At 37.6% G+C, this 12,105-nt stretch overlaps 1 protein-coding gene across 2 annotated transcripts in view; it reads left to right on the forward strand.

Moving 5' to 3' along the window:
• The window catches only part of LOC115626385 (nephrin), an 80,673-nt gene that overhangs the window by 46,625 nt on the left and 21,943 nt on the right, over positions 1–12,105 (forward strand). For both annotated transcript variants that reach the window (XM_030521756.1, XM_030521748.1), the window contains 2 exons: positions 5,224–5,356; positions 8,679–8,884. In XM_030521756.1, coding sequence (XP_030377616.1) covers positions 5,224–5,356; positions 8,679–8,884 — 339 coding nt within the window. The remainder of the gene's footprint in view (positions 1–5,223; positions 5,357–8,678; positions 8,885–12,105) is intronic.

A 12,105-nucleotide genomic window follows, 5' to 3' on the forward strand; every position in this document is an offset into this window, starting at 1 on the left:
CTATGTACATATATGCCTCTGAAAAGGGGAGACTGCACTCTTACTGAATGCCACTTCCATAAATACATATTTTATTGTCACTTTGTTTTTATACGCTATATGTTACAAAAGCCAATACAACCTTTTATAAATACCTTTGAACTTTGTAAAAGATTATAAAATTGGGAAAAGTTTAATTACAATTTTCATTTCACTTGTTAATTTATTTAAATTACAATTTTACACACACATAAGCGTAAAATAAGTTTGTGAGAAAACATTTTGAAAAAAATATATTTTATTAAAATTCAGACGGAAAATGGTGTGTGTTTGCTGAAAAGCAAAACATAATTAAATTTTATTAATGAACGCAACTTTTTATTTCCCCTATTTTAATTAGTTGTTATGAACGCATTCAAATATACTTGTAAATACAAATAAATGCGTCATTTGCATTGGTCATTTTTTCGAACCACATATCAGAGGACTTTCTGCCCTTAGCACTACTTATTTATATATAGATGTGGAAATAGAGTTTCGGGCGGAACATGTCTACATTGGTATACAAATATCACTTGCATTGATGTGTCAGCTCGTTTATACGCACACCACAGGTTGTTTGGTGGGGCAATAAAAATAATTGGCTATAAATGCGCCGGGAGCAGAGAGCATATGGTATGTTGGTGATGGTCCATATAGTCAAGTAGACGTTGCCTTTTAATTAATGGAGAAAAGCGGCACATTTGTCGCACTTGTGCACGCACATATAGTACACTCACCCACACAAGCACACACACATACACCTGCCAGTTAGTAGCTTTTTACGACTCTAGTTAGCTGGCGGACTGGCTGGCATGCAGGCTGGTGTAGGAGCGCAGCCGTAGGTGACAACAAATTGGCGACACCTTTAATAGTCTTGCCGCTCTCGATGTGGGGGCGTGGCAGTGCTGGGAGGCGCTACGCAGTTTCAAGTGCGTTGAGTTATATTTTTATGTGCAATTAATTTGCCACAGCAGACACACATTTCAAGTACGCACGCACTTTTAATGCATCCGCAGTACTTTTGTATGTGTGTGTATGTGTGTGTGTGTGCAAACTAATGAGGCTACTCTACAGGGCCTTGTCTGGCATTTGCGAGCCTAAATGTTGACAACCAAAAACTTTTCCACCATTTTATGGTGCTCGTTTTGTGAGCTCGCGCTCGCTCTTTGCAATTAATGTTGATTGCATTTTTATAGGCCACATAGTACAGTACGTGCATGGAAGTGTAGTGTATGTGTGTATGGTGTGTGTGTGTGTAGCACACTTTTGTGCGTTTTGTAATTAGGGCAATGCTCACTGTGAAAAGCTTTAATGTAAATCTTTAAAAGTAAAAAAGCCATGAAACTTACAATAATGGCAGCAAAGAAAATGACGATGCTTGAACCTTAATGTAAACAACATAAAAGCGTATTATACACACACATTAATACACTCATGTGTATGCAAGCAAGACTGCGCCTGACAAGCCATCACAAAGGAACGGCGTTTGTTCGTTTATACACCCTAATATAAGCAGTACTTCCATGCATTGAAACTGAACTACAAAATTCAAACTTCTACCAATAGGAACAACTTTCAGATTTTTAAAAGACGTAGTGCCTCGGAATGACCGAAGATTTTACATCTTTTTGGTAATCTTATTGATAGCATACATTTAACCATTTTACAGAAGTATGTTTCCTTTCGTAATTGTCTAATTTATTTGCATAGAGAAAATATTAATCAGAAAAATTACCGCCTTAGATAATCGATTATGATTAGCCAGAGAAGCCCCAATAAACAAATCTATCCTTAAAGCAGCTTGCGTGGGGCATAGTCTGTCTCAAACAATCGGATCTTTTGCTTGAATTCATGTATTAAGGTAAAGAGTAAGGTAAAAAACAATTAATAATTAATTAAAGAAAACTAGCCAGAGAAGTCCTAGTTAATAATTCTGTCTTTCAAAGCAGCTTGCTTGGCAAAAAATCAATCCGATCCTTTACTTGAATTCTCCTGCTGAAATAAATTTTAATAATTTTATTTCAATCTAACGCTTCTTATCAATGTACTGTATATGAAATACAATTTCTTTGCCATTAAGAGCAGCTTTCCCGGTAACTAGTGCGAATCCATTTCGTAACCCCATCTGCTGGCCTGCATGTCATACAAGCATGGCATATGCGTGAACGAGCATACTATATGTAGTGTATACAGTTAACTTTGTTTCCACGCACCTTATTACTCAGCCTTCTTTTTTCTTCGACCTCATTGCTTGTGCATCGTTATGAAGCTGCTGGCATCATTGTCAGGCCAGACATGCAGTCACTTAAAAGCTATTGTTAAGAAACGTACATATACAAACATAAATATACGGATAAGTATGTGAAGTTCAATGTGTTTTCTTGTTTGTACGGGATATGGGAGATGACAATAAAGCCTGCCATAACTTGACAGCGCACTTGCCACAACTCTCGCATTATTAAAACAAGAAGTACAAAATGAACAGCCAGCACACAATGTGGCCCATTTTGTTGGATATTTTGTTGGAAAATTATGCGCTATAAGGACAATTTGTGCAATTTACGATTGATTTTTCTGGTCAAGCATGCCCACAGCTTGGTGCTCGCCGACCGCTACAAAATTTACGGCTCGGCCTAAAATTGGGTACCGAGGCACTGAACGAAAATCTCTAATTTGCTAATTGGTATAATTAAATGTTTTGTTAATGTTGGCATTTCGTTCGAAACAGAAGAATGCCAGAGATAATGTAAATTGTGTAGTGGGTCATGCGTTTAACTGTGTATGGGTGTGTATGAGTGTGTATTAGTGTGTATTAGTGTGTGTGTTTGAAGGCCCATCAAAATCAACATCATCGTCATCATCAACAGTAACGGCAGCAGCATTATTGCGGTTCCTGTCGCCTCCACTCTTGTAGCCCTTCGCCACAGACTAATGGCAAATCGAACATATTTGCATATGAAATGAGCGAGAAATCGAAACATGACAGCCAGCATTGGCATGGAAACCAATGGTTGAACCATGCCCTTGTCGGCGCCAAAAAGTAAGACAGGAAAGGGAAACGCCGAGCATAACCTCGCACCGATTTCCGGTTCAGACAGTTTCCCATTTAAAACCACTGATATCTGGAGCTGCGCACGTGTGTATATGAATGCCTTTGCGCCCAGATAAAACCATTAGCCTTGCTTAATATGCAAAATCAGAAGTCATTATAATAACTGTTTATGTTCATAATAAATTACGCTGTTGCGTTGACATTCCGTATGTAAGAGCTAACAACTTCATTTTGGCGCTCACACAAGTATAGGCATTTCCCTTAATGTTTTAATTAAAAACGAAGAAACTTGTGACTAATAAAAACACAAAAGCATATCCATACCGCAAATCGTTCATAAACAGGCAGTGTATACAGAATTGGATGAATAGTATTCCCTGCTATAAAATATTTAAAGAGTAGGAGACGCCCAAGAAGCATAAATTTGTTAACTCGATCACTGTAATTATATTTCAGCCATTATTTGAAATTATTTGACAATAATTTTTCGACTCTAATATTTTAAAATGTCGTCTTATAGCTTAAAAATCAATCTGGATAGTAAAAAGTGAAAAGCTAAGGAATCGTAGCTTAAAGCATTATTAATAATTTTAAAAAAAATTTATATTCTACTGGTGGACCGCTGATGGTACATGGACTCTCGGACTCTCTTTCATAGCAATGGATTAATGTTGAAATAATATGAATACAAGTCATTTGGAATCAAAGCTATTTATTTTAGTGTTTAAAGTTGTTTTGTAGTTTAAGAATAGCTTCTTAATATTTTTCAATTGCCAGCAGTGTACTGGGGGAGCATTTTTGCCATTTCTTTTAGGAAGCCCGGCCTCTACTTTTCAGGGGCTCAATAGTAGTAGGACCACACGATTTTATTTGAGCCTGACCACATAGCCAGCATCTGCAAAATGAAATGGAGAATGAAACTGTGCCACTACCTGCTGCCCCTCCAATGGTTAAAACGCGAGACTCTGGAAGATAGGTACCTAGGAATATGGTATACTTATGTCTAAACATTGATTCACGAAAAAGAATCCTTTGCAATATCCACGGGCAAGCCTAATTAGCATCGCGAAAGAACAAAAGCCCTCTTACTGTCCACATTTTAATAAGTTTGTTTGTTGTTGGGCCCAACGCAACGCAACGAAGAAATTGATGTACTTAAAAAATGCAAATGAGTTAAAAAGTTATTTAAATAAGATACAAAAAATTGACAAGGGACCATGGGAAAAAGATTTTTCGTTTAAAAAAAAAAAGGGCGTGTGAAAACTTTGTTGTGGGAATACCGAAGGAAACTGAAATGGTGAGCCATTTCAAGGCAACCACAGGAAAATTCTACAAATGCAATAATAGACTTTTTATAAAATTAAATTTGTTTCAAACAAGCTAATTACCTTTAAAATTTTAAGCAAAATTGGCTTTAGGGACCAACTACAATTTTCCCATTAAAGGACAAAATAACGAAATTTAAGAGCTTGTCCCAGAATAACAAAAAATAAATCCAAATGAAAGGAAAGTGTTGTGCACAAAACAAGGCAACAAAATCCACGGTCCAACCCAAAGAAATAATTCAAAAAATTAAAAAGGGAAAACCTTACAAAACAAAAAAAGCAAGCAGAATTAACATAAAAAAGGATTTGTGCGCTAATTTCACTTTAATGTAAAAGTGGAGCGGCGAAGGCGCTGCTGTCGGCGTTCACTGCGCTGCCAAGAGAAATGCCAGCCATTACATTGCTTTTATCTCCAACTTCCGAGCACTGTCTCTTCCTTTATGTATGTGTGTGTGTGTGTGTGTGTGTGTGTATGTCAGTGCATTTGTGTGTGTATGTGTGTGTCTTGGCATTTTATTTATAGCATTATTAGTGGCACTAAGTAAAAGATCGCCGAGTTTTTTGTGCTTTGCATGTCGCCGCTTTGGCTTTTTGCCGTTGCTTGCACACTTTGCCATCATCTTGGCCGTCTTTTGACTTTTTTGTCCAAAGATAGCAGCAGCAGCAGCAACAACAAAAACGACGACAATATAAGTAGCTATAGAACCAAGTGCTAATGCCCCACGCTAATTATGCGTCATTTGTTAGCCAGCGTATTTTATTCTTGTTATGTTTTTATTTTTACAGACGCCACTCAACTGTCTTACTCCTTCATTTTATTTTCAGGTCCGCCCGTACTCTCCGAGTCCATTATGGGCACAATGGGACGATTGCCCTGCAATGTAACACCGCCCATTTACGAGGATCGTGTCGCTTTGGTTATTTGGTACAAAGTGGGCCTGAAAACGCCCATTTATAGGTAAGCTCACTTAAAATAGCGTCTAATGCCGCAAGCCACTCGGAACTTTAACCCTTTCGTGTCAAATGCAGAACCACAAACCACACAAGTCACATATATTTCACACGGAAACACAGGCACATATATACTACAAGTATATATCTATAAATAAACAAAATTGATTGCCACATACAACTTTTGCGCACTCCAAACAGACAAAAATCTGCACATGTCAGGCTCTGTGGAATCCAAACGAATTTAGTAGGGTTGTGTGAGCCCTTTTTCATTTTGATTTAATGTCTGCTAATTAAGCAATTTTTTGCCCAATCTTGGGCTATGCTGCAACCATTAAATTAGCATAACTAGAAAATTATACACAGACAGATAGATACACAGACGGACGGACGGACGGACGGACAAGGCTGAGAAACTTTTTGGCGTCTGGCATGACGACTCTGGCAATGGAATAATGGCGATGTCGATGACGTTGGTCCAAGGTTACAATTTAACGCAAGAAACTTTTTCAATTATTCATGTCTAATATTATGGCATTGTAGTTTGGCATCCGTCGTTGGACTTTTTCTATCTGACGAGTATATATTTATAGTATGAAAACATGCACATCAAAGGCGCAAAACTTTAATTGGATTTACGCCGACGTATGTGTGCAAGTTTTTGGAGCAGTAACGTTGATTAGCTGATTGCCAGCTAGCCACCCAGCCATCTAGGCAACCAACTAACCAACCAACCAACCAACACACAAGGCACGAAGAGCTCGAGCTGCTGAAACTAATTGAACTTCAACACTTCAAGGACTTGCAAATGACTAGAGCGAAAATAGTAATTAGCGTTGTTGCGTAACGACAGGCCACAGCCGCCCAAGAGCCAACTCTTATTTGTAATTAAAAACCACTCAGCAAATAAATTAATCATAAAAAAGCGAATAGGAATGTTGAAAAAGTTACTACGTTCCGTATACTCAGCTTGGCCACGCCCCAACTGGCATGCAAAAAGTAAAAAATTTAATTTTTCAATATCCTTGAAAACTCTCAATAACCGACTGACTAGCTAACTGCATGACTAGCTGGCATTTCAATTTATCGTTGAGTTGGTCCATATAGTACGAGTATAGTACTTGTATGTTTCTATATCGATTTACTCGATTTCATTTTGCAATTTTTATTACGAGAACCTACACTAACACTGATATACGAGCTGTTGCTCGCTTCGCTCCTCATTATGTTTCGGGCTATACACACATACGCACACACTTACAAATACATATAAAGGATACACATATGGTGAGTCTCATATGTCTGCAAATCAAAATTGAAATGCAATAAAGTGCAGAGCAGCACTTGAAAAGCCCTGGCAAGCTGTCAAATAACACATACTGCACACAACGGCATCCTTGTCTATTGTGTTTGATTTGTAAGCGTTCCAATAGCAATATGGTATACTCATACAGAAGAAAATGAAGAAAGTGAATCAAAGAACGTCAAATCAAGAGATAATGTTGATGCACCCTTAGCTTTAGAGTTCTCTGAAACTCTGATTTTATTTTCATTTATGTTGCCTACTCGAGAGCGAGGCATTTGAGTCAAGGAGAAAATTATATATTTGTTAAGCTTTATTTATAAATTGGAAATAAAAGTATTTTCTGAAACTATTCCTTTGTCAATAAAAATAAAATTTAAGTTTGATTTAAAATTATCCTCCAAGGACATTATTAGTTTATTGTATAAGGAATTGCCTTTTAATTTACCCCATTTTTTTGTTTGCTTTAAGAAGTCTTGAATAGTGTCCAATCGATTATTGGCTGCATTACATTCACAGCCTTAAGCTAACAATCCATTCTTTGTGTACAAATCAGAGGATCATGAATTTTGAACGCGTTTTTACCACAAGCTCGTTAGATAAGAATGAACGATTTTCATTTTTCCCTGAACCTTACATATTGTACATTTGTCGATCAGTTGTTTCTACAACGCTACCACTGAGTTTATCTTTTATAAAACACTCTTGCCCGTCTTTGGTTCAATTATACGTTTATACGTTTCTTGGAATTTTTCTGAGCGTATACAAACTAAGTTTGAAGTTAATCAGATGAAAATTGCAGATTTTTCATACAAACGTTGGAGCCTGTTTTCCCCCCTTTGGAGCTCGAATTTTACAAAATCCCTTCATTGAGAGAATAGATAGTCTATGCGGCAGGAGTGTGGGGCATGATGTGAGGATGTGTTTAGTTAGGACTTTGTCCACGTAATAGGTGTATGTGGGGTATGCTATTGGCATTGCTTTGCTGGTATCTGTGAGACGATTGTTATGGCTTATAATAGTTAAGTATTGCTACATCAATCGTTACTTTTTTCATTGATTTTATTTAACTGAACTAAAAATAATGAATAAAATGAAAACAAATTTACAACAAGCTTTATTCTTTCCTTAAATATTTTTAATTTATGCCCCTAATTATTCTCATGACACAAATTTCTAAAGATCTATTTGTAAAATCACATCTCACATATCCTCGCTTTGTTCAAATTTAAAGGTCTTTTAATTACCGTCAACACTCATTAACGCATGGACCTTTTGGATATCTGCCCGTCGATTTAATTTATTACAATACTCGTCTTATGCGCCTACAGGTTTTGCAATAATCGAAAGTATACTGCATACTTACTTCGACTGCATGACGCTGAACTTTATTTTTGTTTTTTGTGTTTCTATATTCTTAGCGCCGCTCAACTCATGCTTCAGAACTGACCTACATTACGAAACAAACTACCTTATACATCCATATACATACCTAAATCATTACCCTCTAAGTATTTACCTCCACAGCAACGACAACAAAAACAAAGTTGACGCTAATGCGCAGCCAGACTCAAACTTTTAAAGCCAATTGCCAAACATTTGACATGGGCAGCGCTGTAGAAAAATAAAATAAAATAAAAAATACAATGAGAACAAAACTTTAAGACCATTGATTGACCGCCAAAATGAGCTCATTACGACAACTTTTTAAATCGCTGAAGCTCAAAAAATAAAAAACAGAGAAAAGAACCGTTCGTTCCAGCATACAAGAAAGTAATCAATAATCTGATATTTTCAAGTAAAACAATAAATTTTGAGCACGTGGACTGGGCGCAGGGCGGGAACTTGGCTCTGAATGGCATTATTAATTCATTGGAGAACCCAATTACACCGTTTACCGAACTTACTGCTAGGTGAACAGCACAAAAAAGAAAGCTTCCCCAACTTGCCACCAAAAATTGTTTAACTCACCGCCTAACTTATAGCTAAAATATGTTCTTTTTCCCACCATTCTTCTCCTTTTCAGTGTCGATACACGCGACTCGAACTTTGCGCAGGGCACGCACTGGTCCGATGAAACTTATCGCGAGCGATTGTCCTTCAACGTGGAAGGACGTGCAGGCACGCTGACCATCAAGGCGACAACGGAGGAGGACACGGGAGAATATCGTTGTCGTGTGGATTTTCAGAAGAGTCCGACACGCAACTCCAAAGTGAATTTAACAGTCATAAGTAAGTGGTTATACTTAGAAGAATGGATGCTACATTTTTGGAAGTTTGGTTACAGAATGTTTTTAATAAACAGCTTATGAATAGAAAATATTAAAATTTAAATATACAAATCTAGGGAACTTCCACAACTATTCGCCACATTTGATAATTATGATTCAAACTTAAACAAAACTAGTGCAATACAAAAATAAAGTTTTCTTAAAGTTTAAAGCTTCTTTAAATCTGTTTTAGTTGGATTGAAGATAGGGAAATCGTATTCAAACAATTAAGTAGTGCTAACGAAGCTTCGCCGCATTTAATTTGTCACAACAACATCCTTTAAGCTCAGGAAAAATTAAAAACAAATCCTTTGTATACCTATTGGTTATAAATGAAGTTTATATTTATTTAAATAAATACTTTTCTGGCAAGTTGTGACCACACTTATAGGAAATGAAGTAATTAAAGTTTTAAAAGAAAATTTAAATGCAATTATTTCTAAACATACGAGTATAATTTTAGCCTCAACACTCGAGCATGCTAACTAAATCCACTCTTTTGCTATGCTATTCATGAGCAAACACATTACGCGCACAATAAGATGCTAACTAGTCGTATATAGTATGTTGTAATGGTATCCAGCAGCCTTGTGCTTCATGTGCTGCTCCTTGCAACGGCTAAAGGAAGCTACAGCTTTTGAAGTGCTAGCTTGGCAAAAAAGTTTGATGCTGCTTAAAGCACCGCAGCAAAAAGTAAAAGAAATGGTAGAAATAACAAGTAAAAAAGCTAAAGTCGGGTGTCCCGACTTTGAAATACTCTGTACATATGTTTACAATAATTATAGAAAATAAAAAAAATTAAGAAAATAAAAAAAAAATTTGATCGATTTTACCTCTCTCGGTATTCGAACTCACGTAAAGGGTGTATAATTGCACATTTACATAGCAATTGCGTCTGTGTGAGTGTATGTATGCCTATGCGCATCAATTCGTGTCTGTGTAAGCATTTTCGCAGTCAACCAAACAGCAACATCAACAACAGCCGCGGGCAGCGCTTGAGCAGCGCTGCAGCAGCGCTGCATCAGCAAATATATTTATGGCTATAACTTCTTGTTAAATCGGTCTATCATAATGAAATTTGGCATACGGACACATAATAACTAACTGGGGGTATTTCCAAAATTTTAGTTCGAAATTCCAAGAATTACGGGAGTTACGATTTGCGGGGTAGAGGGGGGAGGGAGGGGAATTCCAAAATATACATTTTCTGCGTATTCACATAAGGCATCTGGGACTAAAATTTGGTGTTCCTAGGTCTTATAGTCTCCGAGATATAGGCGATTATACGAATGGAAAATCGGAAAAACCCCCATAGGGGGGAAGTGGGGGGGAAAATCAAAAAAATAAAACAAACTCGTATAGAATACACACATAACGCATCTTCGTGCAAAATTTGGTGTCTCTATCTCTTATAGTCTCTGAGATCCAGGTGTTCATACGGACGGACAGACGGACAGACGGACAGACGGACAGACGGACAGACGGACAGACGGACAGACAGACAGACAGGGCTAGATCGACTCGTCTCGTCATGCTGATCAAGAATATATATACTTTGTGGGGTCTGCCACGCCTCCTTCTGCCTGTTACATTTTTCAGCTCCCGCAAACCTAATATACTCTTGTACATTTCATGTACAGAGTATAAAAAGTGCAGCTGCCAACTTTTGAATTGAATTTTTGCTATTTAAATGGTTTTGGTCGCATTCACCCCTAACCTCGCGCTACCTGGGAAGTCGGGCCACAGCTTGCAATTTACCATTAAAATTTATATGCTTTTTCAAAGGCGTACAACCAGAATATATACGACTTAGTCTGGGGCCAATGCTGAGCAAAAATATTGTTGGTAAATAGTTGCTTCTGCCGCTGCTACTGCTGTTAGATGAAGTGTAAAGCGTTGCAAGCAGGCGTGGTTGTGTTCTACAAACTTCTTGAGCATGTTAACATGCTGCGCCTGTCTACCTACTATACGAATATTTATGTGTGTGTTCATGTGTGTTTGTGACATGTGAAGCGTAAAACCGAGGCAGGATTTAAAACTTTGTCGGTTGGCGAAAAAAGGAAGAAACTTTAAAGAAGATATTAGATTAAAACTTAGCCCAGCAGTCTGGGTGGACAGTTTGGACAACTTGCTGTAGCTGTAGCTGTAGTTGTAGTTGCTAGCTGGCTAACAAGGCGTATGCGGATGTGTCCAAAACAAGCTGAACGGTCAAGTGAGCTGCACCAGAGCCGAAACGATATGGCAGGCAGAGGCGGAAGAGAAGGAGAAAATACGCAAGCAAGCAGCATGCTTTGCACAAGCTTAACATATTTTGCAAATTTGGCAGCAAATATGTTAAAACCATTGTGCATCATGACGCAAGTGCAAAGTGCAGCCATAAGATACATTACCGGCGCTCAAAATATCGTAGCCTCAACATCAGGATCAACAAAATTAAAAGCGCAAAGCGCGCCAGAACAAAGCAGAGTGCGAAATAAAAGACGAAAAATAAGCGGAAAATCTGCCAGGCGCGTGCCAAACGAGGCCACAGCCTTGCATTCCCTGTGGCACAAACAAGTCAAAATAGTGGCTAGGAGGCAAAATAAAACACAGAATTTTCTCAAAATTAAAAGTTTGCCCAACACGTCGGCGAAAAATTTACGGCTTTATTTCCTTGCTAGCCGCGAAGGTGAAGAAAATGAGACTGCCGTCTGGCAAGGTTTGCGCGTCGAGTCCTGCAGCGGGCCGCAGTGACTTTGAGATGAACTTCGCCAACGGGCACCTGGGGCTGTCTGAATAGTTGCTCAAGCATTATATTATGCTTTCTTACTTTTGTTTAACTTCCAAATAAAAATGCTTTAAAGTTTACATAGTCGGACCAAATTAAATATTAAATCCAGATTGAAAATTATATTAAACAACATATAAATACTGCTTTCTTCTTATTCTTCCCTTTAAAATAAATTGTAGCAGTTTTTTATTAAGAGCTAAATTAATTAAGGAAAACTCTTAACCACATCATATTTATGGATTTAGAATTAAAATGTTTTCTTTGCATGACTGATTATATTCAGATATAGAATTACGCATCTTAACATTAAAGCAATGTGATATATGAAGCGAAACTTCGCTGATTGACCTCAAACCAACTTCAAATCATATATGTTCAATATAATGAAAGTGCGTCTTAAAATTGTATCAGCA

Source organism: Scaptodrosophila lebanonensis, unplaced genomic scaffold (genome assembly GCF_003285725.1).
Source record: "Scaptodrosophila lebanonensis strain 11010-0011.00,11010-0021.00 unplaced genomic scaffold, SlebRS2 tig00000001-arrow-pilon, whole genome shotgun sequence".
Lineage (NCBI taxonomy): Eukaryota > Metazoa > Arthropoda > Insecta > Diptera > Drosophilidae > Scaptodrosophila > Scaptodrosophila lebanonensis.